At 37.4% G+C, this 27,285-nt stretch overlaps 2 protein-coding genes and 1 pseudogene across 2 annotated transcripts; 1 reads left to right on the top strand and 2 right to left on the bottom strand.

The window, feature by feature from the left end:
- The first annotated feature begins 11,793 nt into the window (after positions 1–11,793).
- LOC130041566 (olfactory receptor 4K14) lies at positions 11,794–12,723 on the top strand. Its single transcript, XM_056133819.1, has one exon. The coding sequence runs from the start codon at positions 11,794–11,796 to the stop codon at positions 12,721–12,723; it is 930 nt and encodes a 309-aa protein (XP_055989794.1).
- Positions 12,724–12,839: 116 nt separating this feature from the next.
- LOC130041567 (40S ribosomal protein S7-like) lies at positions 12,840–13,448 on the bottom strand (annotated as a pseudogene).
- A 12,463-nt stretch (positions 13,449–25,911) lies between these two features.
- LOC130041953 (olfactory receptor 4Q2) lies at positions 25,912–26,850 on the bottom strand. Its single transcript, XM_056134253.1, has one exon. It carries the CDS (start codon positions 26,848–26,850, stop codon positions 25,912–25,914), a length of 939 nt encoding a protein of 312 aa, XP_055990228.1.
- Positions 26,851–27,285: the final 435 nt, after the last annotated feature.

Here is a 27,285-nt window from a genome sequence, read left to right as displayed (position 1 = left end):
ACCACAATGAGATGTCATCTCACACCACTGGCCCACATCCAAAAGAACAAAAGCAACTGATGCTGGCACGGATGTGGCGAGAAAGGGACCCTCCTTCATTGCTGGTGGGAATGCCCACTGATTCAGCCCTTTTGGATAACAGTATGGACCATTCTCAAAAAACTAGAAATTGAGCTCCCATTTGACCCAGCAATACCACTCCTGGGAATATATCCCAGAGAGGCAAAAAAGTATAGTCGAAGTGACATCTGCACTTGTTTGTTCATTGCATCACTATTTACATTAGCCAGAATCTGGAAAAAAATCCAAGTGTCCAAGAACAGATGACTGGTTAAAGAAACTTTGGTACACCTATACAGTGGAATACTATGCAGCTGTTAGAAAAGATAAAGTCGTGAAATTTACATACAAGTGGTTCTACATGGAAAGTATCATGCTAAGTGAAATGAGTCAGAAAGAGAGGGACAGGCACAGAAAGATTGCATTCATCGGGGGAACATAAATTAACAAAATAGGAGACTAATAATCAAGAATAGCCGAGATAAGCACCAGGCGGTTTACTCCATGGCTTGGAGGCCAGCTGCACTGGCTAGAGGAAAAGGCAGCTCAGATAGAGAAGGCAGCACCAAACAAAGGATATTAGGAGGATCCTTCCAGGATGGGAGAAGCATGTTGAAAGTAGACTATAGACTGAACATGATTGCCACTCAATGCCTCTTTTGCAAACCACAAAGTGGAATGCCCTGCCACAGAGTCATTGTGTGATGGGGGTATGGGGGCAGGGAGGGATACTGGGTTCCGTGGTGGTGGAAAATGGACACTGGTGGAGGGATGGGTACTTGATCATTGTATAATTGAAACCCAAGCTCTAAAATTTTTAAGTCTACAACTGTACCTCCTGGTGTTTCACTAATGCAAATTAAAAAAAAAAGACCCAGAATTATCGGTTTGAGGCTCTTATTGTTCCTTGAATGAGCAGATGCCATTGGGTTATACTAACACAAAACAGGGATGAATGGAGTTGTTACTGGTTCCCACTCGAGCAAATCGATGTGTAACGTGATGCCAAGTGAAGTTATCAAGTGATCAAGTGACAACAGTATTAAAGTAATCAAGGGGGAGGGGTTGTGCATGTATGGGAGGGTGGGAGTTTGAATGGGAAAGCTCCAGTAGACAGTGGTGTATGGATGCTCACACTTTGGTGATAGATGTGTTATGGCAATATTGTACCTACAAAACACAAAGATTTTCACTCTTATCCATCACTTCTACTTCAATTATGAATGAAATATGCTGAGTAAATAAATTTTTATTGCATAACAAGTGTATTTTTACAATCTATGAATAGAATACTGATACCATGCCACTATCACTGGAAATATCTGTACTAATATTTGAGTGACTTTATAATAAGTCACACTAGAAAAAGTTCCTCATGTAAGTCTTTCACTTATTTTTTGTTCAGTCTTAAGCCACACTTAGTGTTAAATACACAATATACAGTTAAAAAACATAATGTAATAAAAAATTATTTCTTCATGATTCTTTTACCTAAACCTGTTTCCTGAATATTAATTGACAAATTCTTTTTTATACTCACTCCCTCTCTATTCACATTTCATTTCAAATATAACTCTGTATTGCATTTAATTATTTTTTCAAGGAATAACTAACCAAGTTATTCCTCAAGGATAACAATGATATCTTATTTTTCTTATCCCCACTGGAATACTGCATAATATATGATATATAATATGTTCTCAGGGAAGATTTATTTTGGTTAATTAAAAGATAATTTAAATCCTTAAGAAAAGTCATATATGTCTAACCATTTTCAGTTTAGTATGGCAGTGAAGTGGTCAATTGATGTATTTCAAAAGATAATAGTAATATGAAATTAGAATGAGAAAGGAAAGAGTAAGTAGAAAATAGCAGCTTATAGCAAATATTGTACTTTGGTCACCAATATAGATGCAGATTCCCAACATGCATTCAAATTTATACTAAATATGTGTAAATAATAGATGTCAATAGAGAGATAAACAAATCTGGGATAAAATGTATGATCAAAATAAAATATTTGACTGTCCTTCACGCCCGACCGAGGTCGCCAGCTGCCCCCCACGAGCGGCTCTCCGGCACGGCCACGGCCCCGAAGGCACAAGGACTTAGCACAGAGAGCCACCCGCTTGGAGCAGAAAAGCAAATGGACTATGTGTTAAACTGCGCCAGCATGCCTGCCCGGAGGGGAAAGGGTGTTGACCCACTCGCCCGCTCCTCTCTGGAAAGAAAGATGGCGGCCGCACCAGAGCCTTGTGGACAGCAGGTTTGAGCTGACGGGCGGGGGGGGGGGGGGGCGGCAGGGACCTCATGGGAAGGGGGGCGTTCTGGGCCGTCCCTCACACCCGACCGAGGTCACCAGCTTCCCCCCACGAGCGGCTCTCCGGCACGGCCACGACTCCAGAGCACAGAAACCAATCTCTTAACTATCTAACTTTTAATAGAAATTCTTCCAGGGTTAATAAGTAAAATAGCAGAAATCCAAAACCGCGCGGCCACAATTGCGGCCGCGCGACATCATTTTACTCTTAAACAAAGTTGTAGAAAGCAAATCATTTTACAACGCTGTTTCAGCATGTCTGATTGGGGGGTGGGGTCGTAAACCCTAAACAATAATTGTGCATCTTCTATCGAAACAATGTATCTAGTCAAAGTAGATAGAGTATTAACTAGAACTCAACTGCCTCACAGGAATTGGGAGGGGTGGGAGGTAGGGTTCTATTGGGGTTCGCGGTTAAAAATAAGTATTGGTAAAGGAAATGTGTCTGATATTTACATGACTGAGACCTAAACCCGAAAGCTCTGTAACTTTTCCCACAGTGATTCAATAAAGAAATAAATTTAAAAAAATAAATAAAAATAAAATATTTGAGACTCACCTTCATTTTTTTAATCTGTCAGAAGAAAATGTGTGATCCTGAAGAAAAAAATGATTGAGATTAATCAGTTCAAGGAACAGAAAAAATAATAAAAGGTAATATATTTAGAAAGATATATGAAATATTATATGCATGTACAGTTTAGTGTCCTTTAGTTGTGTCCTTAATAGAAAAACCATGAACTCTTCTGCCAAAATGTCTTTCATACAATAAAATATTTGTTAAAATCATGGATTTTTATATTTTGTTGCCTTTTAGCACACAGAGCTACTTTAAATTACTTTCATTAATGTAGCAGAATTAAAATTTATTTATAACTTATGTATTCATGTTTAAGTCTGGTATAGATCTTTTTTTATATAATATTGACCAGATCAAGTCTGCTAGCATGTGGAAATCACAATAATTATACATTATGCAATTATTATGTGGTTTTTAGGCCAGACTCAAAGGTGTTCAGTGCTTCCTATTGATTCTGTGCCCTGTGATCACTCCTGGTAGTAGCACTAAGAGAATAAAATCAGTGTGAGCTGCATGTAAAGCAAAAACCTTAGCCCTTATACTATCTCTCCAAAATGTAATAACAATTTTTAAGGCTCCCTTTTTTTATTTTATATCTGTATCTCTCTGATTGGTAAATCCACCCAAATTATGGGAATAAATACACTTTACTCAAAACTCACTAATGAATATGCCTCATCCAAAATGCCTCATCTCCACATTTCTATAAAATTCACCATCATATATAGCACAATCTTCCTTATTTCTAGATTAAGTATTCACTTCATTATGTTCTCCATACTGCTCTATAATTCTTGCTTCATACAATGTATCTGTAACTAAACAGCAAATGAATTTCAGAAACAGATTATACTGACTGAGGTACCCTCTTCATGCAATCTTTCTTTAGCAATATTTATTTGTGTATTTTAAGTCAAAAAACAAACTCCAGAAAGAGTTTTGTAATTCCTTTACATGAAACACGATAATCATAATTATCTAATATCGATACAAACTTGATACTTCTTTTTTCTACACTGAGATGTTATCTTGGCAACAAAACCCCTTATAAATTTAGGTTTTACTCATAAACCTAATAAGGAATTGAATGTCACGTGAATGTTTATAGCTTTGTGATTATTATTCATCACACAATCTAGAATATTTGTGTTTGTTTACATAGCAGTTATCAAAAAAGTTTGTATTAACTAAAATGATCATTGGAGTAGAATAGTAATCGTAAATTATGCAAAATGTAGCCCAGACATGAGATTTCATTGCAGTTGCTACGAAAATCTGGATAAAACAACTTTTTTGGTACATCTGATGATTGTGGTAGAAATAAGTCTTTTACAAAGTGTTAAATATGATCAAAGTTTTATATATATGTGTATATATATATACATATATATACAGGACTGTCAATCTTTCAGTATATTTTTAGACTGCAGCATTTTAAGTTAAATTATTTAGAGAAAATGCACATTTCCCTTTCCAGTCAATAAACTAGGTAATGACATACATTATACACATTACCCTGCTCAAAGTAAAATAATTGCATCACTAATTGACAGATGTGTAATTTTTTCTTCACTTGTCACTTGGGAAATAAGTGAGATTCCGTTCCACAAATTTCCAAGCTAAGATGTTTTATTCCCTATCCTCAATTATCTAACTTGACTAAGAATTTGTCCTCTTTAAGAGGGTCTTAATTTGATGGGAGAGAGGACATAGCTATTTATATCTATAATAGAAGGAATATGAGTTTCTCTAGATTCTTAAAATGATTCTTTCTCTAAAACACTTTATAGGGGGCAGGAGATCAAAGTGAATGAATAGTCTCTGGAATAAAGACATGCATGTTTTTGAAAGTCTCATTAAAGTAAGTATCACAAACTTGAAATATAAATGAAGTAACCTGCAGTGTAGGCAGATTACTTCCTACTACTAACTTAACTCCAGTTAAATAAAAAACTTATGATATATATATAGTACACATATATTGAAGATATAAATCAGACTAAATTATTATATTACCTTGTATATTAAATCATTGATTTAAATAATATTAACTTATCAGTTAAATTTAAATTCTTTCATTTTATTTAAGAAGCATCTGTCAGTATCAAAAGTAAACCTCCATGTTTCTAATGACAAATTTAACAACTATTTAGTAATATTTTAAAAATCTTTGCAAATCATAATTTCTATGACATTAGAACCCAGGCTATTTAAATCATTTTAATTTATTTTAACATTAATTTTAAAGTGATTGAATGCAATTTATATAACCAAAGTTATCTCAGTTTGCATACAAAATTTAGTGATTTTCACATATTTAGTATTGTACAACCAACCAAAATCTAAATTTAGAACATTTTTATTACATAAGAAATTAAAGGTTTGTTTGTATGTTTTCTGAGTTTTCCATAGATTATTTCATCATTCCATTTACTCTATCTTTATAAAAATTATATATAAGTTTTCAATTTACAGGTGAATTATTTTTCATGGTCACAAAGAGAAAATGAATAATATTAACAATATAGTTCTTCTAGTCTATAAAAGTAATTTGACTAAACTTGCTAAGAGTTACTGAATTGTGATTATATCCACTGTATCTACAGAAGCGTTTAGCTTCTGATTTATAAATCTTCCAAATAGAGGTAGGGTTGATTTATCAAAAGTTGTTAAAATTAAATTTCTTAATACATACAAATAGTTCAAGAGGAATAAATAAAATTTTGAGTCATTATCCTCTCAAAAGTGTTTAAAATGGGTGTTATTTGGGTTGGTTAAAGCAGATATTCTAGTCATTATTTCCTATACATTGTTGTTGTTATTGTTAATGAGTTACGAGATGGAAAGGAATTAGAAGTAAGTGTGGGTTTTGCTTTTTTTTTGTTTTTTGTTTTCATTTTATTTTGGTGGGGGGGGTATTTGTTTTGTGGTCCTAGAGTTCAAATCCAGGATCTCATGAATATAAAGTATACACGTTATCATTGAGAAACATCTACCACCCTGGATTAAAAAATTTCTCACTGTATCTTGCTAACATTATTAAGAAATTCTACATCTGTAATTTAAAATCTTAGTTCCTTGAAGAAAACATAAAACTATTATTTCATGCTCTCTTCTTCAAGTATATAAAGGTCAACATAATAAAAAATCATACAGAAAACAATTATACACCTTCTTAAAAATTGTTTGTGAAGTTTTCTGAACTGTCTTTATAAGGAGATTTATACAATAGCATCAAGGAAAAGAGTGAGACATCAGTTTTCTCTATATATATATCTGATAATGGGATCTGTCTATACAATTCAACTTCTGAAAATTCATTTAAATCAAATGTCGAATTTATCAGTAACCCATGTACCATTGTGAAACACCCCTCAAATTATATAAGTTGGCTTTAGTACTGTTTAGAGATTTCAAAAGAATATCTCTTTCACTCAAAACTAACTTAACTTACTCTCAGAAGCAATTTGTAAAAAGATGATTCAAGCTATTGGTTTTTAATCTCAAACCCAATTGACTAAAAACATATGAGAATAATAAAAAAATGGTGTTGGGAAAATGGCACAATTACTAAGTCAATTGACTAATTTCCTTTTACATTGATTGTGTTTATACTAAATTAACAGAGATGAAAAAATTATAGTGTTATTATATAGAGTCAGAAAGAATACATATGAATGAGCAGATAAGTAAATGGAAAAGGATAAAGAAAGTCTGAGGCTCCTCACCATGAAAGGCCCTGGAAGAAACTGTTTTTAATGTTTATAATATTTAAAATTTTTATAAGTTTCAGTGGTACAATATTTCCACCCCATACCCACCACCAGAATGCCTGTATTCTTTTCCCCCTTTCCATTAGGTTCCTCCCCAATCCCTCTGCTCCTTAGTAAATGCAGCTATGTTGTCAGAGTCCATGGGATTCTTTTTATTGGACACTAACCATTACTTTGTTTTTCTATATATCACATATAAGCGAGATAAAGTATTTGTCTTCTCCTTATAACTTACATGATGAACTTCAGTTCTACCCACATTAAAGCAAAATAAAAGATTTTTTCTTATCACTGATTAAATTTCCATTGCATTTATATATTACAATTTCTTGATCTTTTCACAAACACACGGATTATTTCCAGAACTAGCTTACTACAAATAACTCTGCAAAACATAGGTTTACATGTATTTTTTAAAATTAGTCCGTTTTTGCATGTTATTGATATTGATTCTTTTTATGACATCTTATTATCTCATTCCTACTTTGGACAAACTGGCAGGCTACCGAATGTAGCCTACCCACACGGCAGAATCTGGCAAACTCCCCGTGGTGCACCCAATATGCCAAATACCAGTAACAATGATGCGTCTCATACTCCTAAAGAGCCTTGAATATGGCACTTTCTTAAAAATCTCAGGGCTAGGATCAAGGAGACGTTACTGGGGCCTGCTCGAGGCAATCAATGAATAACAAGATGGTAGTGATTCGTGATTCGTGATTGATATTGATTCAAGAAGTGAAATTACTAAATTATATAATAGATCTATTTTTAATTTGGGAAAGAAATCTCCATACTGTATTTCAGAAGATGAATAAGTTTACATTTCCAAATTAGTAAATAAGGGTTCTTTTCTCTACATAACCCTGCTTTCAATATTATGTATATATGTGTGTGTAATATATATATATGTGTAATACATATGTGTGTGCCATATGTATGTGCAAAATATGTATGTGCATATATATGTACATACACATATATTTGCATACACATATATATAATATATATTACACATAGGATATTGTCACTGATGTGAAGTGATATTTTATTGCCATTTTGATTTGCACTTCCTGATAATTAGTGATGATGAACAGTTTTTTTGGGTATTTTTGCTCCATCCTAATATCTTTTTAGTAGATGTGTCGATTCACCAACTGTCCCCACTTTTTCATAGGCTGCTTTCTTTTTTTGTTGAGTTTGTGAGTGCTGTATGTCTATTAAGTAATAACCTTTTGTCAGATATATGGTGTGCAAGTATTTCCTCCTATTGAGTAGAACAATCTCTACTTCAAAATTTTTCTTATCATAATAATGGCTGGAGCAATAGCACAGCGGGTAGGGCATTCGCCTTGCATGTGGCCGACTCAGGTTCGATTCCGCCATTCCTCTCAGAGAGCCCAGCAAGCTACCGCGAGTATCCTGCCTGCACATCAGAGCCTGGCAAGCTCCCCATGGTGTATTCGATATGCCAAAAATAGTGACAAGTCTCACAATGGAGCCATTACTGGTGCCTGCACGAGCAAATCGATGAACAATGGGAGGGCAGTGCTACAGTGCAGTGCTACAGACACTTTTAGTTGGATGCAGTCCCTCTTCTTTATTTTTTTAATTGTTTTTAATTGTTGAACATTTAAATTTTTTTATAATTGTACCTCTTTTTTAAATTTTATTTTAATTTTTACTCTTATTTTTGAGTCACAATGGGATACAGAGCTGATCATGGCTGGGTTTCAGTCACACAGTGTTTCAACACCCATCCTTCCACCAGTGTATTTTTCCCATCACCAGTGTCCCCAGTTTCCAACCACCCTCCCCCCACCTTGTCTTCATGGCAGGCACTTTCTTTCTTTCTCTCTCCGTATCTGTTTCTGTCTCTCTCTGTCTCTTTCTCTCTCCTTTGAGGCATTATGGTTTGCAATACAGGTAGGTTATCTTGTTTGTTCCTTTTCCTATTTTAAGCTTGCAGTTCTTATCCAGAGTGATCATTTTCAACTATCTCTGTCATGGTGATCCCTTCTCTATTCCAACTGCTTTCATCCCCAGCATTTGAAGTAGGCTTCCAACTGTGAACCAATACTCCTGGCCCTTGTTTCTGACATCCTTGAGTTGGTCTCATATTATGTTTTATATAGACAAATAACACACACACATATACATATTACACAATGAGTCCAATCATTCTATGTCTATCCTTCTCCTTCTCACTCATTTCACTCACCATGACATTCTCCATGTCCATCCATTAATAAGCAAATTTCATAACTTCATTTTTCCAAACAGTTGTATAGTATTCTATTGTGTAGATGTACCATAGTTTCATTAGCCAATCATCTGTTCTTGGGCACTCTTTATTCTTTTTTTTTTGCTGTTGCTTTCCTTGCCTGTGGAGTCAAATAAAACAAACAAAACAAACACGATCCTCCAGTTGTTCATCAATTTGCTCAAGCGGGCCCAGTAACATCTCCATTTTGAGACTTGTTACTGTGTTTGCCATATTGAATATGTCATGGGTAGCTTGCCAGGCTTTCCTGTGTGGGTAAGATACTCTCCGTGGTAGCTTGCCGAGCTCTCTAAGAGGGGCAGAGGAATTGAACCCGGCTCGGCTGGGCTGACTGCGTGCAAGGCAAACACCCTACTGCTGTGCCATCAGTCCAGCTTATGGAGTCAAATAAGTGAAGGCTTCTCTAAGGTCAGTATCAGAGCGTTTTACCCATTTTTTTTTCTGTAATGTATTTTATGGGTTCAGATGTAACAAAAAGGTCTTTAATCTATTTCGAATTTTTTGTATGTGTCATGAGGTGGTGGTCAAATTTCATTTTTTGAATACATTTAACACATATTTATTTCCATGTATTTGAGAGATTACTTTTAGTCTTCCAATTCTATTTTATTGATCTGGGTCTCTGCTTTTATTCTAATAGCACAATGTTCTGATTATTATAACTTTATGGTAGAGCTTAAAGTAGGGAATATAGTGCCTTCCATCTTCTTAGGATTGCTCTGGCTATTAGTGGTTATGTGGTTCTATATAAATGTTAATTTTGTTTTGTGATCTTAAAGAATGCCATTCTAATTTTTATAGGGTTTTCATTGACTTTGTGTATTTCTTGGATAGCACAGTGATTTTATTATATATTGCTTCTACTTTATGAACATAGGCTATTTTTTATTTCCTTCTATCATCTATTTCTTTTTATTAGTGTCCTACAATTCTCAGATGATATGTGCTTATGATGCTGTTTCATAGATGTACTCTTTTTACTGTTATAAATGGGATTTAATTTTTTTTCTAAATCATTGTTTGCATATAGAAAGGTAGCATATTAGTGTATATTCATTTTATAATGCTAATGTACCACATTAGTTTATTGCTTTTAAGAGATTTTTGGTAGATTCTTCTATGTACATATTTGAATATATGCAAAGCATAGTAGTACTGTAGCACTGTCCTCCCGTTGTTCATCGATTTGTTCAAGCAGGCACCAGTAATGTCTCCATTGTGAGACTTGTTACTTTTTTTGGCATATCGAATACACCAGGGGGAGCTTGCCAGATTCTGCCGTGTGGGCGGGATACTCTCGGTAGCTTGCCAGGCTCTCCAAGAGGGATGGATGAATTGAACCCGGGTCTGCTGCTTACAAGGCAAACACCCTACCCGTTGTACTATAACTCCAGCTATATATTCAAAGGCAGCATTAATTTTTTACATTTAAATTTATTTTAAAATTTAGTTTTAAAAATAAAGCAAATTACTTTTTTGTTGCTGCTTTGGAGCCACACCTAATTATGCTCTGAAGTTGCTACTTGCTCTCCAATCAGAAATCACTGCTGGGAGTGCTCAGATTTAAACATATATAAGCTCAAATATAAACATATATAAGCTATATAGCTAGATTTCTCTATAGTATTTGAAAGCCCAATATTTAGTAATTTTATGTATACAAAGCAGATAGTTTTAGCTTAAGGGATTTTTTCTTCCTCTTTATCATCAAGGAAGAAAATTTATTTTTCTTGTCTTCAGGAGAAAATTGTTGTTTGATATAGAGTATAGCTACCTTTATGATGCTTTAATAGTATTTTTATGCGTTTTGTGGGGACATGAAAAATATAAAGGAAACATTTTATAATATATATATATAATTATCTTTGTTTTACCTGGTGCTGTTGGTTTTCAAATTAAACTTTAATTTAAGTTCTTATAACTGATTCTTAAAAACAATTACCCATTGGGTTATGACATTGACCCAGATGAAGAGAACATACCATTTAGAAAATATTCACATTCTCATTCCTCCTAGGGATTTTTAGTTCACATCTTGCATTTTATTGACTTCATATGTTTCTTGAACAAGGTAAAGGTAAAGGTAAAGGCCCTCCCGTTGATCATCGATTTGCTCGAGCGGGCCCAGTAACGTCTCCATTGAAGACTTTGTTGTTACTGTGTTTGGCATATCGAATACATCACAGGGAGCTTGCCAGGCTCTGCCCTGCAGGCGAGATACTCTCAGTAGCTTGCTGGGCTCTCCGAGAAGGGCGGAGGAATCGAACTCGGTTCGGCCTTGTTGGCTGCGTGCAAGGCAAACGCCCTACCGCTATGCTGTCGCTCCTGCCCAGGAAATATTTTAGCTCTGTCCTGAATACCAAATAATACACAGTAGTGGTTTTTATTCAAATATACCTACTATAATGAATATTTAAACATCTAAAAGAAAAATTTCTTTAGGTAAACAAAATTGACTAATTTAAAATGTCTAAAATATTTATTTTATTATTCACTAAGTCTTACTCTTTTAAGAGCTCCATCTTTGCATGCAGCCAACATGGCCTCCAGGGTCACACCCACTGGTACTGGGGGATTATCAGTGCTGTATCTCATGGTGCTTGTTGAACCATGTGGTACCAAGAATAAAACCACAGGAAAACATTTCAACCTGTTTACATTTTCTTCTACAAATTAAAATTTATATTCAAAATTCATTATTTCTTGTGCTTGCATCTGGCATCCGTTTTCAATAATACCTTCTTATTTTTCAGAATCAAGTCTAAAACCTGAGATAATGGACCTGAAAAATTATTCCTCGGTGTCAGAATTTGTATTACAAGGACTATGTACTTCACGGCCACTCCAAAATTTTCTCTTTATATTCTTCTCTGGAATTTATGTGACTATTGTGCTAGGTAACCTCATCATTGTAGTCACTGTAATTTCTGAGCCCTGCTTGCATTCCTCCCCTATGTACTTCCTTCTGGGAAATCTATCTTTCCTAGACATCTGGTTGGCCTCATTTGCCACCCCCAAAATGATCAGAGATTTCCTAAGTGATAGAAAGCTCATCTCTTTTGGAGGATGCATGGCTCAGATCTTCTTTTTGCACTTTGTTGGTGGGGCAGAAATGGTACTTCTAGTGTCAATGGCCTATGACAGATATGTGGCCATATGCAAACCCTTGCATTATATGACCATGATGAGCCGGAAGACTTGCATTGGGTTAGTGTTGGTATCCTGGTTGATCGGATTTCTTCACTCCATCAGTCAAATTGCATTTACTGTAAATTTACCTTACTGTGGCCCCAATGAAGTGAATAGTTTCTTCTGTGATCTTCCTCTTGTGATTAAGCTTGCCTGCATGGACACCTATGTGTTGGGCATACTTATGATTTCAGACAGTGGGTTGCTTTCAATGAGTTGTTTTGTATTTCTCATGGTCTCCTATACTGTTATTCTCACCACCGTCCGACGGAATGCTTCTGGTGGGGTGTCCAAAGCACTCTCTACTTGCTCTGCACATATCATGGTAGTCACACTCTTCTTTGGACCCTGCATTTTCATTTACGTGTGGCCTTTTAGTCGTTTCTCTGTAGATAAGCTCCTTTCAGTGTTTTACACCATTTTTACTCCACTCTTGAACCCCCTTATCTACACATTGAGAAATAAGGAGATGAAAACAGCTATGAGGAAACTGAGAAACCGATGTATGACTTTTTGAGACATTCCATAAAAAGCCTGTTCTTTCTCAAGCAAGAGATCCTGTTTCTTCCATATGAACGTACTTAAAAACTTTAGTCACTTATATTAATATAATTTTATTGTGTTATAAATATATTTTACTGTGAATGATATTTTATTTAGTCATTTGTGTTTACAATTGGGAATTCAAAATTAACATCCTTGCCTGTGAGCTTCTTATAGACATCAGAAAAGGTTTCAACCTTATGTTCCACATTGTTCTGCTGTGCTTTCTCCGAATGAGCATTTATGAGCTGGCTGCCATTCAGTTTCATGTGGGTTCTTTTGACCACAATTTTACTAGGGAAGACTAAGTCCTCCAGGGTTGCATCATGCACAGCTGTCAGGGTGCGACTTCTAGGACTCTTTTGATTATATTTTCTATGGCTTTTTCAAGTTGGCTTAGGCAAAATTCTCCTCTGAGCAATAAAGACAACGTGCTTCCACTAAACTTTTTCTCCAGTTCCCGTACTAGACAGACTTGGATTTTCTGGAAAGACTTTAGTTAAGGAACAGGAATGAAGATTATAATAGCTTTTAGTCCACCACTTCGGTTTCATTGGCTGCTGTGATATTCAGCTCCCTCAGCTGCACCTTCAGGTCCAAGTTCATTTACAGCTGGAGGAGAGCCTGGGAAATGCCGGACTCGAATTCCTCTGGTTTCTAGCCATTGGGCTTCACGATCTTCGCACTCCAACTGAACATGGCTTTCTCCATGGCAAGTGCCAGACTACGAAGAGCTAATTTGTTATATTTTTTTACAGATAATAGTGGATTTCAGAAAAATTGTTTATGTTCAAACCCACATAAATATATTTTGGAATGAATCTGAGATTTTCTTTTCTTTCTTTCTTTCTTTCTTTCTTTCTTTCTTTCTTTCATCTTTATATTAGTAAGTTGTACATTAGGTGTATTGTATATTAGTACATTTCACATAGAAATCAGTTTTTAATTGTCTAAGATTAATCCAGCACACAATCAGATAATAAAAATTTAAGACATGAAACAATTATCACAGAGAATAATCTAATTTATTTAAAAGTATATTTATTCTACTTAATGTGTATTATGCATAAGCTTTTTAGTATAAAAATCGGTGCATACTAGCACTATTTACAATAAACAGAATCTGGAATAAACCCGAGTGCCTGAAAACAAATATGGTTTGAACTATGGGAACACCTACAAGGGCGATTAGAGGCCACCCCAAAAGCCTCTATCCCTCTCAGAGAGCCTGGCAAGCTACCGAGAGTATTCCGCCCATACCACAGAGCCTGGCAAGCTATCCGTTGTTTATTCAATATGCCAAAACCAGTAAATGCAAGGGGTCTCATTCTCCTGACCCTAAAGGAGTCACCAATATGGCAGCATTAAGAAGGATGAGGAAGGAGAGGATGATAAAAACTCAAGGCCGAACTAGGCTGCCAAAACGAAGAAAGACAAAAATGATTGTTTGTACTTTCAATCATGTACGCTGACATCAGATGCATCCATCTAGGACCTGATGGTATAAGCGCGAAAGATCAAGTACAACATCATTGGTCTGACTGAGACAAGAAGGCATCATCACATCACGCCGTTTTCAACACTGGAGAAGAACTGTTCATCAGAACATGTGATAAAAGAAGCATCGGTGGTGTTGGTATTCTTGTCAACATGAACTTGGCCATGAGCATTGATTCATTCGAATGCCTAACAACCTGAATCAGATGATTAAACTTGAATAGATGTGGCTCACTGCCAGCAGTTTCTATCTTCATTGTCTATGCACCAACATCCAATTATGATGAAGGAGAAATTGAGAAGTTTTACATGGAGTTGGAGAAGTTCTATAAAGAAGACCATACCATCTACAAGATCATTGTGGGTGATTTAATGCCAAGATAGGATCGAGAAGATCAGCTGAAGAACTCCAAATTGGGACCCATGGCCTAGAATGGAACAAACAGGGTGAGAGATTGTCTCAGTTCATCATGTAGATCAAGACCATCCATGGTAATTCACAGTTCCTGAAGGCTGAATCTGAATGTTGGACATGGGAGTCTCCCAGTTAACGTTTCCACAATGAAATTGACCAAATAATACTCAATCAACAATTTTGCCTGACCGATGTCACTGTTATCCCAAAATTCCAAACAGGATTGGACAATGATCTCCTGCGTGAAAAATTCTACTTCGCAGAGCAGGGATAAAGGGATGGAAAGTTTAAGAAGAGAACTCCCAGAACGACCACCAACTGGGAATTCTTTGGCACTACTGCTGCAACATGGGAAGATGCCATTGTTGAAGAGGAATTAGTTTGACTGCTTCAGCACCTCCATGATTGTGCGAGGAATGCCAAGAGAGAGATAGCCACAAAAAATTGCCTGTCTTCAAAAACTCTTGAGCTTATTCACCAACGTGTTTTGGCGCATGCCTCAGGCAACCGCAAGCAAACGTCGGAGCTCGCAAAGCAGTGCAGAGATGCGATCAAGGAAGACCTCAAAGAGAGAAGAACAGAAGCGCTGGTAGATGCGGCAGAAGCCGCGAAAAGCATCCGTAACACCTGCCTGTCCTTCGCCAACTACAAGACCAAGATGACTGCCCTCCGACGTCCTGATGGATCTATCACATCTTCCAGAATGGCAATGGAGAAGAGTATCCATGACTTCTACTCAAATCTCTTCGATAGCCATGTCCACTTGCTGACATACCAAATTCTACAGGATGGATATATCGTTCCCAATGTTCTCCTTTCCGAAATTCAACACGCCATTTCATCAGTAAAGAAACAAACAGCACCTGGCCCAGACAAGGTCAGACCTGAACACTGAAGAACCTGCCGTCAGTACTCATCAAAACGCTGGCTCGGCTCTTCACATGCTACCTGTCTGAATGCAAAGTTCTGTCCCAATGGAAAACCAGCAGGACTGTACTACTGTACAAGAAGGGAGACACCCATGACATTGGCAACTATCGCCTGATCTGCCTATTGTCTGTCGTCTACAAGTTGTTCACTAAAGTCATCTTAAATAGGATTGGAAGAACACTAGATAAACGACAACCATGAGAGCAAGCCGGGTTCTGCAAAGGATTCAGCACCATCGAACATATCCACATGATAACCAAGCTCATTGAGGTCTCTCGGGAGTTCAAGATGCTGCTCTGTCTAACGTTCATTGATTTAAAGAAGGCCTTTGATTCTGTTGAGATGGAAGCAGTCATTGAAGCTCTAGTCAATCAGGGCATTCAAACTCAATACATCAGGATCTTCCGTGAGCTGTATTACGGATTCACTATCAGGATCTCAGCATTCTACAAAGAAGTGATCATCCATGGCAAGAGAGTGGTTTGGCAAGGTGTCCCATTTCACCGAAACTCTTCAGTGCCACCCTCGAGAACGTCTTGTGATGACTGGAATGGGAAGGAATGGAAGTGAAGATAGATGGTTGGCAACTACACCACCTCTACTTTGCTGATGACATCGTTCTAATAACACCAAACTTTAGCCAAGTGGCACAAATGCTGACCGACTTTGACTGTGATTGTGGAAATAGACTCATTCCTGACCTTCCATTTACTCTCAACAGAATGAACAACTCTGAATGCAACAGTTAGGTGTACCTAGGTCGAGAAGTCAACATGACGAATGAACTGGCACCTGAGTTGTGCAGGAGGAAGAGAGAGGCTTGGAACGCCTCCAAGAGCATCAAAGAAATAGCTAAGAGGATGAAGAATCTTCAGCTCCAGTCACATCTCTTCAATTCCACTGTTCTTCCTGCATTAACATATGCTTCAGAGACCTGGGCCCTACGAAAACAGGATAAGAACTCTATTCGAGTCTCCCAAAGAGGAATCTAAAGAGCTATGCTTGGAGTATCACGTTTCACTCAAATGAGAGAAAGAATCTGGAGTTCCGACCTCCATTGATGGTCAAGAATCAGGGACACTGTCTCGTTTGCCAAGGCGTCAAAATCAGATGGGCTGGACACGTAATGAGATTTGGAGACGACCACTGGATTAGAGCCATTACCAACTGGATTCCACGGGACATAAAAAGACCACATGGCTGCCCAGATACCATATGGTCAGACTACTTCATCAAGACCTTGAAAGATCAGTTTGAGGCTCTTCGTGTTCCTAGAACGAACAGATGCCATTGGGCTACATTAGCACACAACAGGGAGAAATGGAGAAGTTACTGGCACCTGCTCGAGCAAATCCATGATTAACGGGAAGTCAATTTATCAAGTGTATTATGCATAAGCTTTTTAGTATAAAAATGGATGCATACTAGCACTATTTACAATAGCCAGAATCTGGAATAAACCCAAGTGCCTGAGAACAGATGACTGGTTAAAGAAACTTTGGCGTATCTGCACAATGGAATACTACACAGCTGTTAGAAAATATGAAAGCATGAAATATGCATATAAGTGGGTCAATGTGGAGAGTATCATGCTAAGTGAAATGAGTCAGAAAGAGTGGGACAGATGCAGATTGACTTCACCCATTTGTGGAATATAAAGTAACATAATAGGAGAATAATACCTAAGGATGGTAGATATAAGGGTCAGGAGGATCATCACACGGCTTGGAAACTGATCTCAAGTGATAGAAGGAAAGGCAGGTGGGAGGGAGAAGAGACCACTAAGTAAATGTTGGTTGGAGGGATCGCTGGTGATGGTAGATGTGTGCTGAAAGTAGACTATAGACCAAACATGATGGCTGCTTAGTGCCTATATTGCAAACCATAACACCCAAAAGGAGAGAGTAAGAGGGATCCTGTGTGTCATAGAAGCAAGAGGAGGGAATGGGTGGAGGTGGCAGGAGGGACAATGGAACATTGATGGTGGAAAAAGGACACTGGTGGAGGGATGGGTACTCGAACATTGATTGAAATATAATCTTGAAAATTTTGTAAGACTGCAACTATATCCTCTGGTTATTCACAAAAATAGAAAATAAAAATAAAAATAAATAAATAAAATAATTGGGCTATTTTCTGCCCTAACCAGTAATATAAATGGCTTATATATATCTATAACTTTACTCCATAAACAATCACTTAATCACTTAATCCCCGTTATTCATCGATTTATTCGAGCGGGTGCCAGTAATGTCTCCATTCATCCCGGTTGCGTGCTAGCATAGCCCAATGGTATCTGTTCGTTTTAGGAACATGTAGAGCCTCAAACCGATCATTTAGGGTCTTGACGAAGAAGTCTGACCATCTTATAGGTGGGCGTCCACGTGATCTTTTGATGTCTCGTGGAATCCAATCAGTAATGGCTCTAGTCCAGCAGTTGTCTGTAAACCTCATTACGTGTCCAGCCCATCTGATTTTTGATGTCTTGGCAAATGAGACAGCGTCCCTGATTCTTGAGCGTTGACGAAGATCAGAACTCCGGATTCTATCTCTCATTTGAGTGAATCGTGATATTCCAAGCATAGTTCTTTCGATTCCTCTTTGAGAGACCCGAATAGTGTTCTCATCCTGTTTTCGTAGGGTCCAGGTCTCTGAGGCATATGTTAATGCAGGAAGAATAGTGGAATCAAAGAGATGTGCTCGTAGCTGGAGGTTCTTTGTCCTTTTAGTTATTTCTTCAATGCTCTTGGAATGCCTCCATAAACAAATGGGACAATAAATTCACATATGTCAATTAAATATAATTGACTTTCAAAAAAAGGGATGCATACTAATGATATTCAACTATAGAAATAAGTTTTAATACGAAAATATTAATATTTATGCCTAAATGTTTTAAGACATAAGCGTAATTATGCCTTAACAGCTTTGCTGTAGTGGGGCCACACCAGGCTGCTTTCAATACATAACTCCTGGCTCTTTGCTCACTGCTCATTTCTGGCAGTGCTCCAGGGATCATAGGTGGCATCAGGGATTGAACTAATGTCAGCTGCATACAGGGCATGTAATTTACCTTTTGTACTATCTCTCTGTCCCTATACATTACATTTTAAGTTATATAGCACGCTATAGCATTGTCCTCCCATTGTTCATCAATTTGCTCGAGCAGGCCCAGTAACATCTCCATTGTGAGACTTGTTACTGTGTTTGGCATATCAAATATGTCACGGGTAGCTTGCCAGGCTTTGCTGTGTGAGTGAGAGATGGGCGAGATACTCTCGGTAGCTTGCTGAGCTCTCAGATAGGAGTAGAGAAATTGAACCCGGGTCAGCCGGGCCGGCCTTGTGCAAGGCAAATGCCCTACAGCTTTTATTTGTGGCAGGCTTTAAGTACCAAATCCTTTTCAGTTATTCTGTTCACTGGTAAGTTATCTACTAGTGGATACTATTAAAATGCAACAAATAAAGATTTTATCTGACTTCTTAAATGTGTTTGAATCCCAAAAGAATATCATAAACAAAGGTTAAATTTGTGGGCCAGAAAGATAGTACAGTAGATGGGCATTTTCCTTGCAAGTGCCCAAACCAAGTTTGATCCCTGGCACCATTATGGTCCCCTGAGCTCTCCAAGGAGAGATACATGAATACAGAGCCAAGAGTAAGACATGAGCACTTCTGAATGTCACCAAAAAATTGACATAAGCTAAATAATTGTTCATAGAATTTAATACTTTTTCTCATATGTTCATGCTGACACACCGAACAAAGGAAAAAGTAATGTAATGATCACATTGCTTGAGTAAATGGATGAGACTCAATAATTTTGGACACTATATTCAACTGTTGCACTGCACTGTCCTCCCATTGTTCATCAATTTGCTAGAGCAGGCCAGTAACATTTCCATTGTGAGACTTGTTGTTACTGTGTTTGGCATATTGAATACATCACGGGTAGCTTGCCAGGCTTTGCCGTGGACCATATTCAACAACAGGGAATAATGTTTCTTTTTGAACTTAAGGAATAATATATAGTATGTGCTTTTGTGGTTTATTCATGTCATCTGTAAATGCGTGTATTCCTATTTATAACATTTATGATTCTTATAAAATTAACTTATGTGGGGGGGGGAGTTTCACAGACCCTACTGCTGGTTCTATTCTCAGGGTCACTCTAAGTTATCCTCAGGAACTCATATGCACTTGCCAGAAATAAAACTGGGGTCTGCTATATGCAAGGCAATAACCCTATACTATTTCTCTAACTCAAGATATTGTTTTAATTTAGTTTCCTTTTCTTACTGCTCGGGCTGGAGCAATGGCACTGCAGGTAGGGCGTTTGCCTTGCATGCGGCAAACCCGGGTTCAATTCCTGTGTTCTTACTGCACAAATTGGATCTTTACCAAAACATTAAATAAAATACTTGTATTAATAACAAAAAGTTATACAAATAACACATTTAACTTAATGGCACAAACAGTATGGCTTAAAAATAGGTAGAGGAACTGAACAGATATTTTCTGAAGAAGATATAAATGAAAAACAAATATTTGAATAATTATTCTAGATCATCATTATCTATAAAACTCAAGTCAAAATTCACAATTAGATATTATTCCATGTCAAGTAGAAAACATAACCATTGGTCATGATACGGAGAAAAAAATAACCTATCCTTACTATTTCTTGGAAAGAATGTGACTTGGGGAAGCCACTATATAAAACAACATGAGTAGTCCCTCATAATAAAAATAGAACTTATGTTTTTAATTAAAATGAAACTTTGTAATGGCACTCTCTCAAATTAAAATAAAAGTTTCAGATATCTTTTTAGAGGAAATAAAAACAGAATCTCCAAGAAATCATTTTAACCCTAGGGTTATTGTATTTACAATAATAAGAACTTGAAAATAATTTGTGTCAACAAATAAATAATTTGGGGGAGGAGTGTTTGTTTTTTTATGTGTGCTCAGGGCTTACTTCTGGTTCTGTGCTAGTCTCTGCTACGAGTCTAGCAGGGCCCAAGGACCATATATGGTACCAGGGATCGAACCTAGTTTTCCACTAGTATGAAGAAATGTTTTAGAAACGTACAGTATACAAAAACACACAAACATAAACATGAATCCAATTAAATATTCAGCCTTGAGGGAAAAGGAAATATGCCATTTGTCATATAATTTATATGTATATTGTAAAAAGTAAGCTTACAGGTCTGTGAACATAGTTTAAAGGACGCGAGTACATGCCGTTTATGCCCATTCTCCTTGTTCAATTCCTGGTTGCATGACCATCTGAGAAAGAAAATTGGAATCACTAGATCATATGAAAGATGAACTTTAAGCTCTTTTAGAAGTGTCCATATTGTTTTCATCTAAGTCAGATCAGTGGACAGTCTCACCATCAGTGACACATCCCTGCCAACCCTGGTTGTTTTTTATTTTTATCATATGTGCCAGTCTCACTGATTGAAATGGTATCTCATGATTGTTTAATTTGCATTTCTCTGATGATTAATGATTAGGAGCCATTGTTTCACATACATTTTGGCCATCTGTATCTCTTTATGAAAGTTTCTGTTTCTTAAAAAAAAAGTTTGTAGTGAGGTGTGTGTGTGTGTGTGTGTCTGTGTGTGTGTGTGTGTTTTGGTAAAATTCTGTCAGTGTCAGTGCTTTATACATTTATCAACTCTTTATGTGTAGGACAAATATTTTCTCCCAGTCTGTGGGTTGTCTTTATATTCTGATCATTATTTCCTTTGAGTGTAGAAGCCTCAGTTTGAGATAGTCCTGTTTTATATTCTTATCCCACTTTATTTCTTTATCATGCTTCATTGCTTTGCCTGACCTCCAAGAGTAACGTTTAACTAAAATACTCTTGTTTATTCTACTTTTTTACTTGTTTCTCATGTCCCATTTTTGTGATGAAATTGTTTAATATTACAACAGTGAACATAATTATTTTGGGTATTTTTGTATATATTCTCAACAGTGAACATAATAATTATTTGGGGGTATTTTGTATATATTCTTTATCAGCTTCATTCATTCATGGGGCTCAACCCACGCTGTCCAGAAAGCGGCCTAAAGTGTGGCGGTAGGTGGGTAATGGAGGTTGGCTGCCGGGGCTGGATTCCTTGGGGTGGGGAGGGCTCTCACCCGCCCCCATCTGGGGTGCCCCAAGTGAAACCAGCCTGGTGTGGAGTCTGGTGGCACAGTTATGGGAGCCCCATTTTGTGCTCCCTTCTGGGAGAAGAAGCAGCTGTGAGTTCTGGAGAGTGGCCGATGAGGAGATCATCTGTCCCTGGCAGGGAGTGGAATCTGGGTGTGACGCCTGGGTCGCTGGAGGTAGGGAAACAGGGAAGGGATCTCTGCTCCCCGGTCCCATTGGGCCCAGAGTCCAGGATCACAAAGTTCCGCACTACCTGAGCCTCACGCATGAGTGAAGCCGCATGAAATCCAGGTAATGCGGAACTTTGTGACCTTGGACTCTGGACCCAGTGGAACCCAGGATCAGAGATTCCCCTGCCTGCTTCCTGTCTCCAGTGACCCAGGGGTCACACCCAGATGACATTCTCTGCCAGCACCAGATGATCTCCTCATCGACCACCCTCCAGAACTCACAGCTGCTTCTTCTCCCGGAAGGGAGCACAAAATGGTGCTTTCATAACCGTGCCACCAGACTCTGTGCCAGGATGGTTTCACTTGGGACGCCCCACAGGGGGGGTAGGTGAGAACCCTCCCCACCCCAAAGGCACCCAGCACCGGCTGCCAAACTCCACTACTCACTCGCCCCCACACTCCAGCGCCGCGCAACACATTATAGGACACTTTTTACCCATTTTTCCATAGTTACCACACCGTATTTGATGGGGTTCAGAGAGTAGGCAACAAATATATATATATATATATATATATACATATATATATGTATATATATATAAGAGCCCAGCAGGCTACCGAGAGCGTCCTGCCTGCACGGACAGAGCCTGAAAAGCTCCCCATGGCATGTTCGATTTGCCAAAAGCAGTAACTATAACAGGTCTCATTCCCCTGACCCTGAAAGAGCTTCCAATCGTTGGGAAAGACAAGTTCGGAGAGGCTGGTAAAATATCAGGGCTGGGACATATAAAGATGTTACTTGCTCCCGCTCAAGTAAATTGAGGAAAAACAGGATTACAGTGATACAGTGATCACCCTCAGCCAGAGTTTCCTGCCCCCATGACTGGCTGCCCTCACCGGGGTCCCTTGGATGGGGGCAGGTTGAGTTTCCCTTCCCTCCCCAAGCAGAGCCCTGGGAGCTGAAGACCTCTGGAACCCAGGCACAGCCAGGCTTAAGAACACTCTCCACACACTCAGATGAACCTCACTCATGAAGGAACTGGCAGAGGAACCCAACCCAGTTGTGCGGGACCCACGACTGAGATCTCCAAGCCTGCTCGAAACAGGACTGGGCCTCCTCCACCCAGATTCCCCATCTTCCAGTAGGTAGACAGTTATACACACCAACTGCCCCCTGCCGTATAATCCCATCAACAGCCAAGATCCAGAGAATATAAAACCAAGCTCCCTGAAAGTTGTCTAGTTCAAGCTTATTGTTTAATTCTCTCTCTCAGAGAACCTGGCAGGGAACCGCGAGTATCCTGCCTGCTCGGCAGAGTCTGGCAAGCTCCTCGTGTGTGTCGTACTCAATATGCCAAATACCAGTAACAATGATGGGTCTCATTCTCCTAACCCTGAAAGAGCATTTAATATGGCTCTTTTAAAATCTCAGGGCTAGGAAGAAAGAGACATTCCTGGTGCCTGCTCGAGGCAATTGATGAATAACAGGATGATTGTGATCATGATCATGAGGGTTATTTGAATTGTAAAATACTCTGCTAAATTCCTGCCTTGCAAGTGTGATTCTCTGAGTTCCAGCCCCATCATCAAACACAATTCCAGTGACACTGATGTTTGGGACTCTGACACTACATCAAAGCAGAGATAGTCATCATATCACAAGAGCAGATAAGCATTGTGGCCAGTTGTGTGACCCTGGAGAGCATAAGTTTAAGGAGTGAAACTAACTGTTGAACCCCTGTCAGTCATCACAACTAACTTTTCACACAAAGAAACCAAATGTGTATAGTCAGATTACAGCAATAAGCTAAAAAAGAAGTGGAAGAGAAATAAAGACAAATTATAAAATATTTGTTTTGTATTTTTATGTTCTCAATTTTTTAATATTTTAAAGTTTCTAAGTATTCTCTTTCACATACCAATAATTTGAAAAAATTTTAAAGCAATACATAATATATTGATCTTTAGTGAAAAGTCAACTGGATCACTTCTTTGTGATTGTCTAAATTCTATTGTATTTTGACCTTCAGTTACCTCCTTTGTTGTTAATACTGATTGGGAATTAAAATATTGTCTTATTTGATTCCAAAGTCAATTCTATAACTGAAGCAACATGATTCACATGATTTATAGATCTCCTTATTGTTAGCTGGATTTCTTTATCTTCTGTTTGGAATCGAGAAATCTGATTTTGCTGGTACTAGTGAAGAAATATCCACTGGTGTTTTTATATCTAAGAATTCTATTTTAAATATTGGTTAATTCTGGTTTCATAACATCTCTAGAACCGCTTTCTATATCTGAACAAAAACAATGTATGGAATAGAGATATAGTTCAAGGCTTAAGACTTTTTCCTTCCATGAAACTGACCCCCCAGTTCCACCCCAGAAACTACATATGGTGCTTTGAGTACTGCCAGGAGAGATTTCTAAGCAAAGAGCCCAGAATAACCTCTGAGCACTGCTGGCTGTGAACAGCCCTACCCTTCTATAAAGATGTGGAGGTGTGGACAGATATGGGAGAGATTGTCTTGAAGCTCTCTAATCATTAGCACATTGTCTGAGAAAATATAAAAGTTTTCTTCATTTATTCAACATATTGTTATTAAGGTTTTATTTTATTTAATTTTAAGCATTTAAAAATAATGTTGGAGGTGTAAAAATAAACACCTGTTTTTAATCTAATTTTCTTAGCTTCTGTATTATATAAATTAGTTGCTAATGTTGTTTCTATAATACACTAAATAAGAGTTATAAAATGAATGAATATAATTTATAAACTGTTTTTATTTTAGATTCATATTATTTAGTATCTAGTTAGTTTTAAACTTGAGGGTCAATTGTTCTTATCTTTTTTTTTAATTGTTCTTATCTTTGATTACAAAATCTTAGTAAGCAATCCTCAAGCCTATATTTAGTCAACCCAACTCCAAGGAAAACATATGTTTTGGATGATAATGGTTACAGTATTGTAAACTATTTACAATAAATATAAAATGTTATGAATATGTTTATGATTTTATGATTTATTTTTTATTATTATGGGGTTCACATTCAGCAGTACTGAGACAGTTGATATCATATGGTGCCACAGGCAAGCCAATGCACTCTTTTTCTTGTGACACATCCCTGACTCTCTCATCTTACAGTCCCTAGTTCAAAAACTAATTACAGTTGTTCAGAATTCTGTCTTATTAAAGGAAACCACACAATTTTTATTTTAATACCTATATCTTTATGTCATTAAAAATAATTAGGAAGCCTTTTTATGAGCAAGATACCAATGATGACATGGTCATATCTAGAGTACAGCTAGATATCAGTCATCTATACTGCCGATAAAAAAATAATACAGCAAAAATTTCAATGATTTCTACATTTGCTTGACTTGTAATTCAAAGAGAGGTATCTGAACCCACACCACTAGGCAATTTCTCTTTTAACTACTATGTGATAGCACTCTGGTTATGTGATAAAGCTGACCAATGTATTACATTAATTTTCATATGACAATATGAATCTGAGTTATTCCATTAATTTAATTCATAGCCATTTAAATATTTTTAAAAGTAAATGAGACATTTATACATAGTATATGGATTCCACATTAATTTATTGTAAAATTTTACTTAGAATAAGAAAATTAGAAAGAAAACAAAACCTGTAGCAATATTAATAAGACAATACTAAGTTTTAAAAGTGTGACTTGATCACATATAATGACAATATAAAAAGAAAGAATATATTGCATATAATTTGATCAGATGCTATATAATGAAAGACTATAAATTAATTGAAAAGAGATAAGAAAGCATAGCAGAAATAGTATGAAAGAAATGTTCCTGGGTTAAATAATTATAAAGCCATAAATAGGAATATAATCACTGAGTGAAATAAAATCGATTATGCTGGCATCATTAAACCATTTCTTAAAAAATAATTGATATTATTTCAAATTCTTTTTTCTCAAAAACTCACAAACTTATATATTCTGCTCCTTCCTAGTAAGTCCACTCCTATTCCATAGCTTTCGCATGGCTGATTTGACCTCTTTGTTCCGAAGTGTGTAGATGAGGGGATTCAACATGGGAGTGATAACATTGTAGAGTACAGACACCATTTTGTCCACAGAAAAAGAGGAGAAGGGACGGGCATAGATGAAAATACAGGGTCCAAAAAATAGTGTTACCACCATAAGGTGTGATCCACAAGTGGAGAGTGCCTTTCGTCTCCCTTCCTTGGAGCGAATTTTGACCAGAATAGTAGTGTAGGAAGAAACTAGCACCACAAAGGAGGTGGTAGAGATCAGCCCACTGTTAGATACCATTAGCAATTCAATGACAAACGTGTCTGCACAGGCAAGTTTGATGACAGGAGGAACATCACAAAAAAAGTTATCCACATGGTTTGGTCCACAGAAGGGCAGACGGATGGTCAGGATCGTCTGCACAGTAGAATGCACAAATCCTCCCGTCCAAGAAGCTACTACCAATACACAGCATAATCCCCGACTCATGATTGTCGTATAGTGCAGCGGGCGACAAATTGCAACATAGCGGTCATAAGCCATTATTGTGAGCAGAAACATCTCTGCTGCTCCTACAAAATGCAGGAAAAAGAGCTGCACTATGCATTGGTCATAGGAAATGAGTTTTGCATTATTGAGAAAATCAACCAGAAGCTTTGGGGTCGTTACTGTTGAATAACATAGATCCAGGAAAGAGAGGTTGCCAAGAAGAAAATACATGGGTGATGAATTCAGATGGTTATCAGATGCCACAGTGACCATAATAAGAACATTGCCCACCCAAGTGGACACATAAAAAAAAAGGAATAAGGCAAATAGCCCTGCCTCAATAGATGCTGTCTGTGAAAAGCCTGCCAGGACAAATTCTCTCACTTCTGTTTGGTTTTCGTCCATTTGACTTGCTTCACCTAGATTGAAAAATTAAATCAGAGGCATTAGTTAATGGAAATGAATGAGACATTTTCCACAATGCAATAATCTTCTTATTTCAAAACATAATTCTTTTGTCTAGAATGCATTCTCGTTGATTCTCTACTAAGCCCAAAACTTGAGAAACAGATGAGGTCACCAACATTTGAAGAGTAGAGAGAAAGAGAGAGAGAGAGAGAGAGAGAGAGAGAGAGAGAGAGAGAGAGAGAGGAGAGAGTGAGACTGTGATGATGGTGGTGGAAGGGGTAGAGATGGTAAAAGGGAAGAGGAGGACATAAAGTAACCTGGTAAATGGCTTTTAAACTATTGGACATTCTCTCTTCCATCAGTCATTTGTTTCTTTCTCCTTTTTAATACATTGTCTCAAGACATGTCACATTGTTACATTTTGCTGATTAA

The sequence above is a fragment of the Sorex fumeus genome, unplaced genomic scaffold, assembly GCF_029834395.1.
Source record: "Sorex fumeus unplaced genomic scaffold, SorFum_2.1 ptg000098l, whole genome shotgun sequence".
NCBI classification, from domain to species: Eukaryota; Metazoa; Chordata; class Mammalia; order Eulipotyphla; family Soricidae; genus Sorex; species Sorex fumeus.
This window is presented reverse-complemented; position numbering and strand designations above follow the sequence as displayed.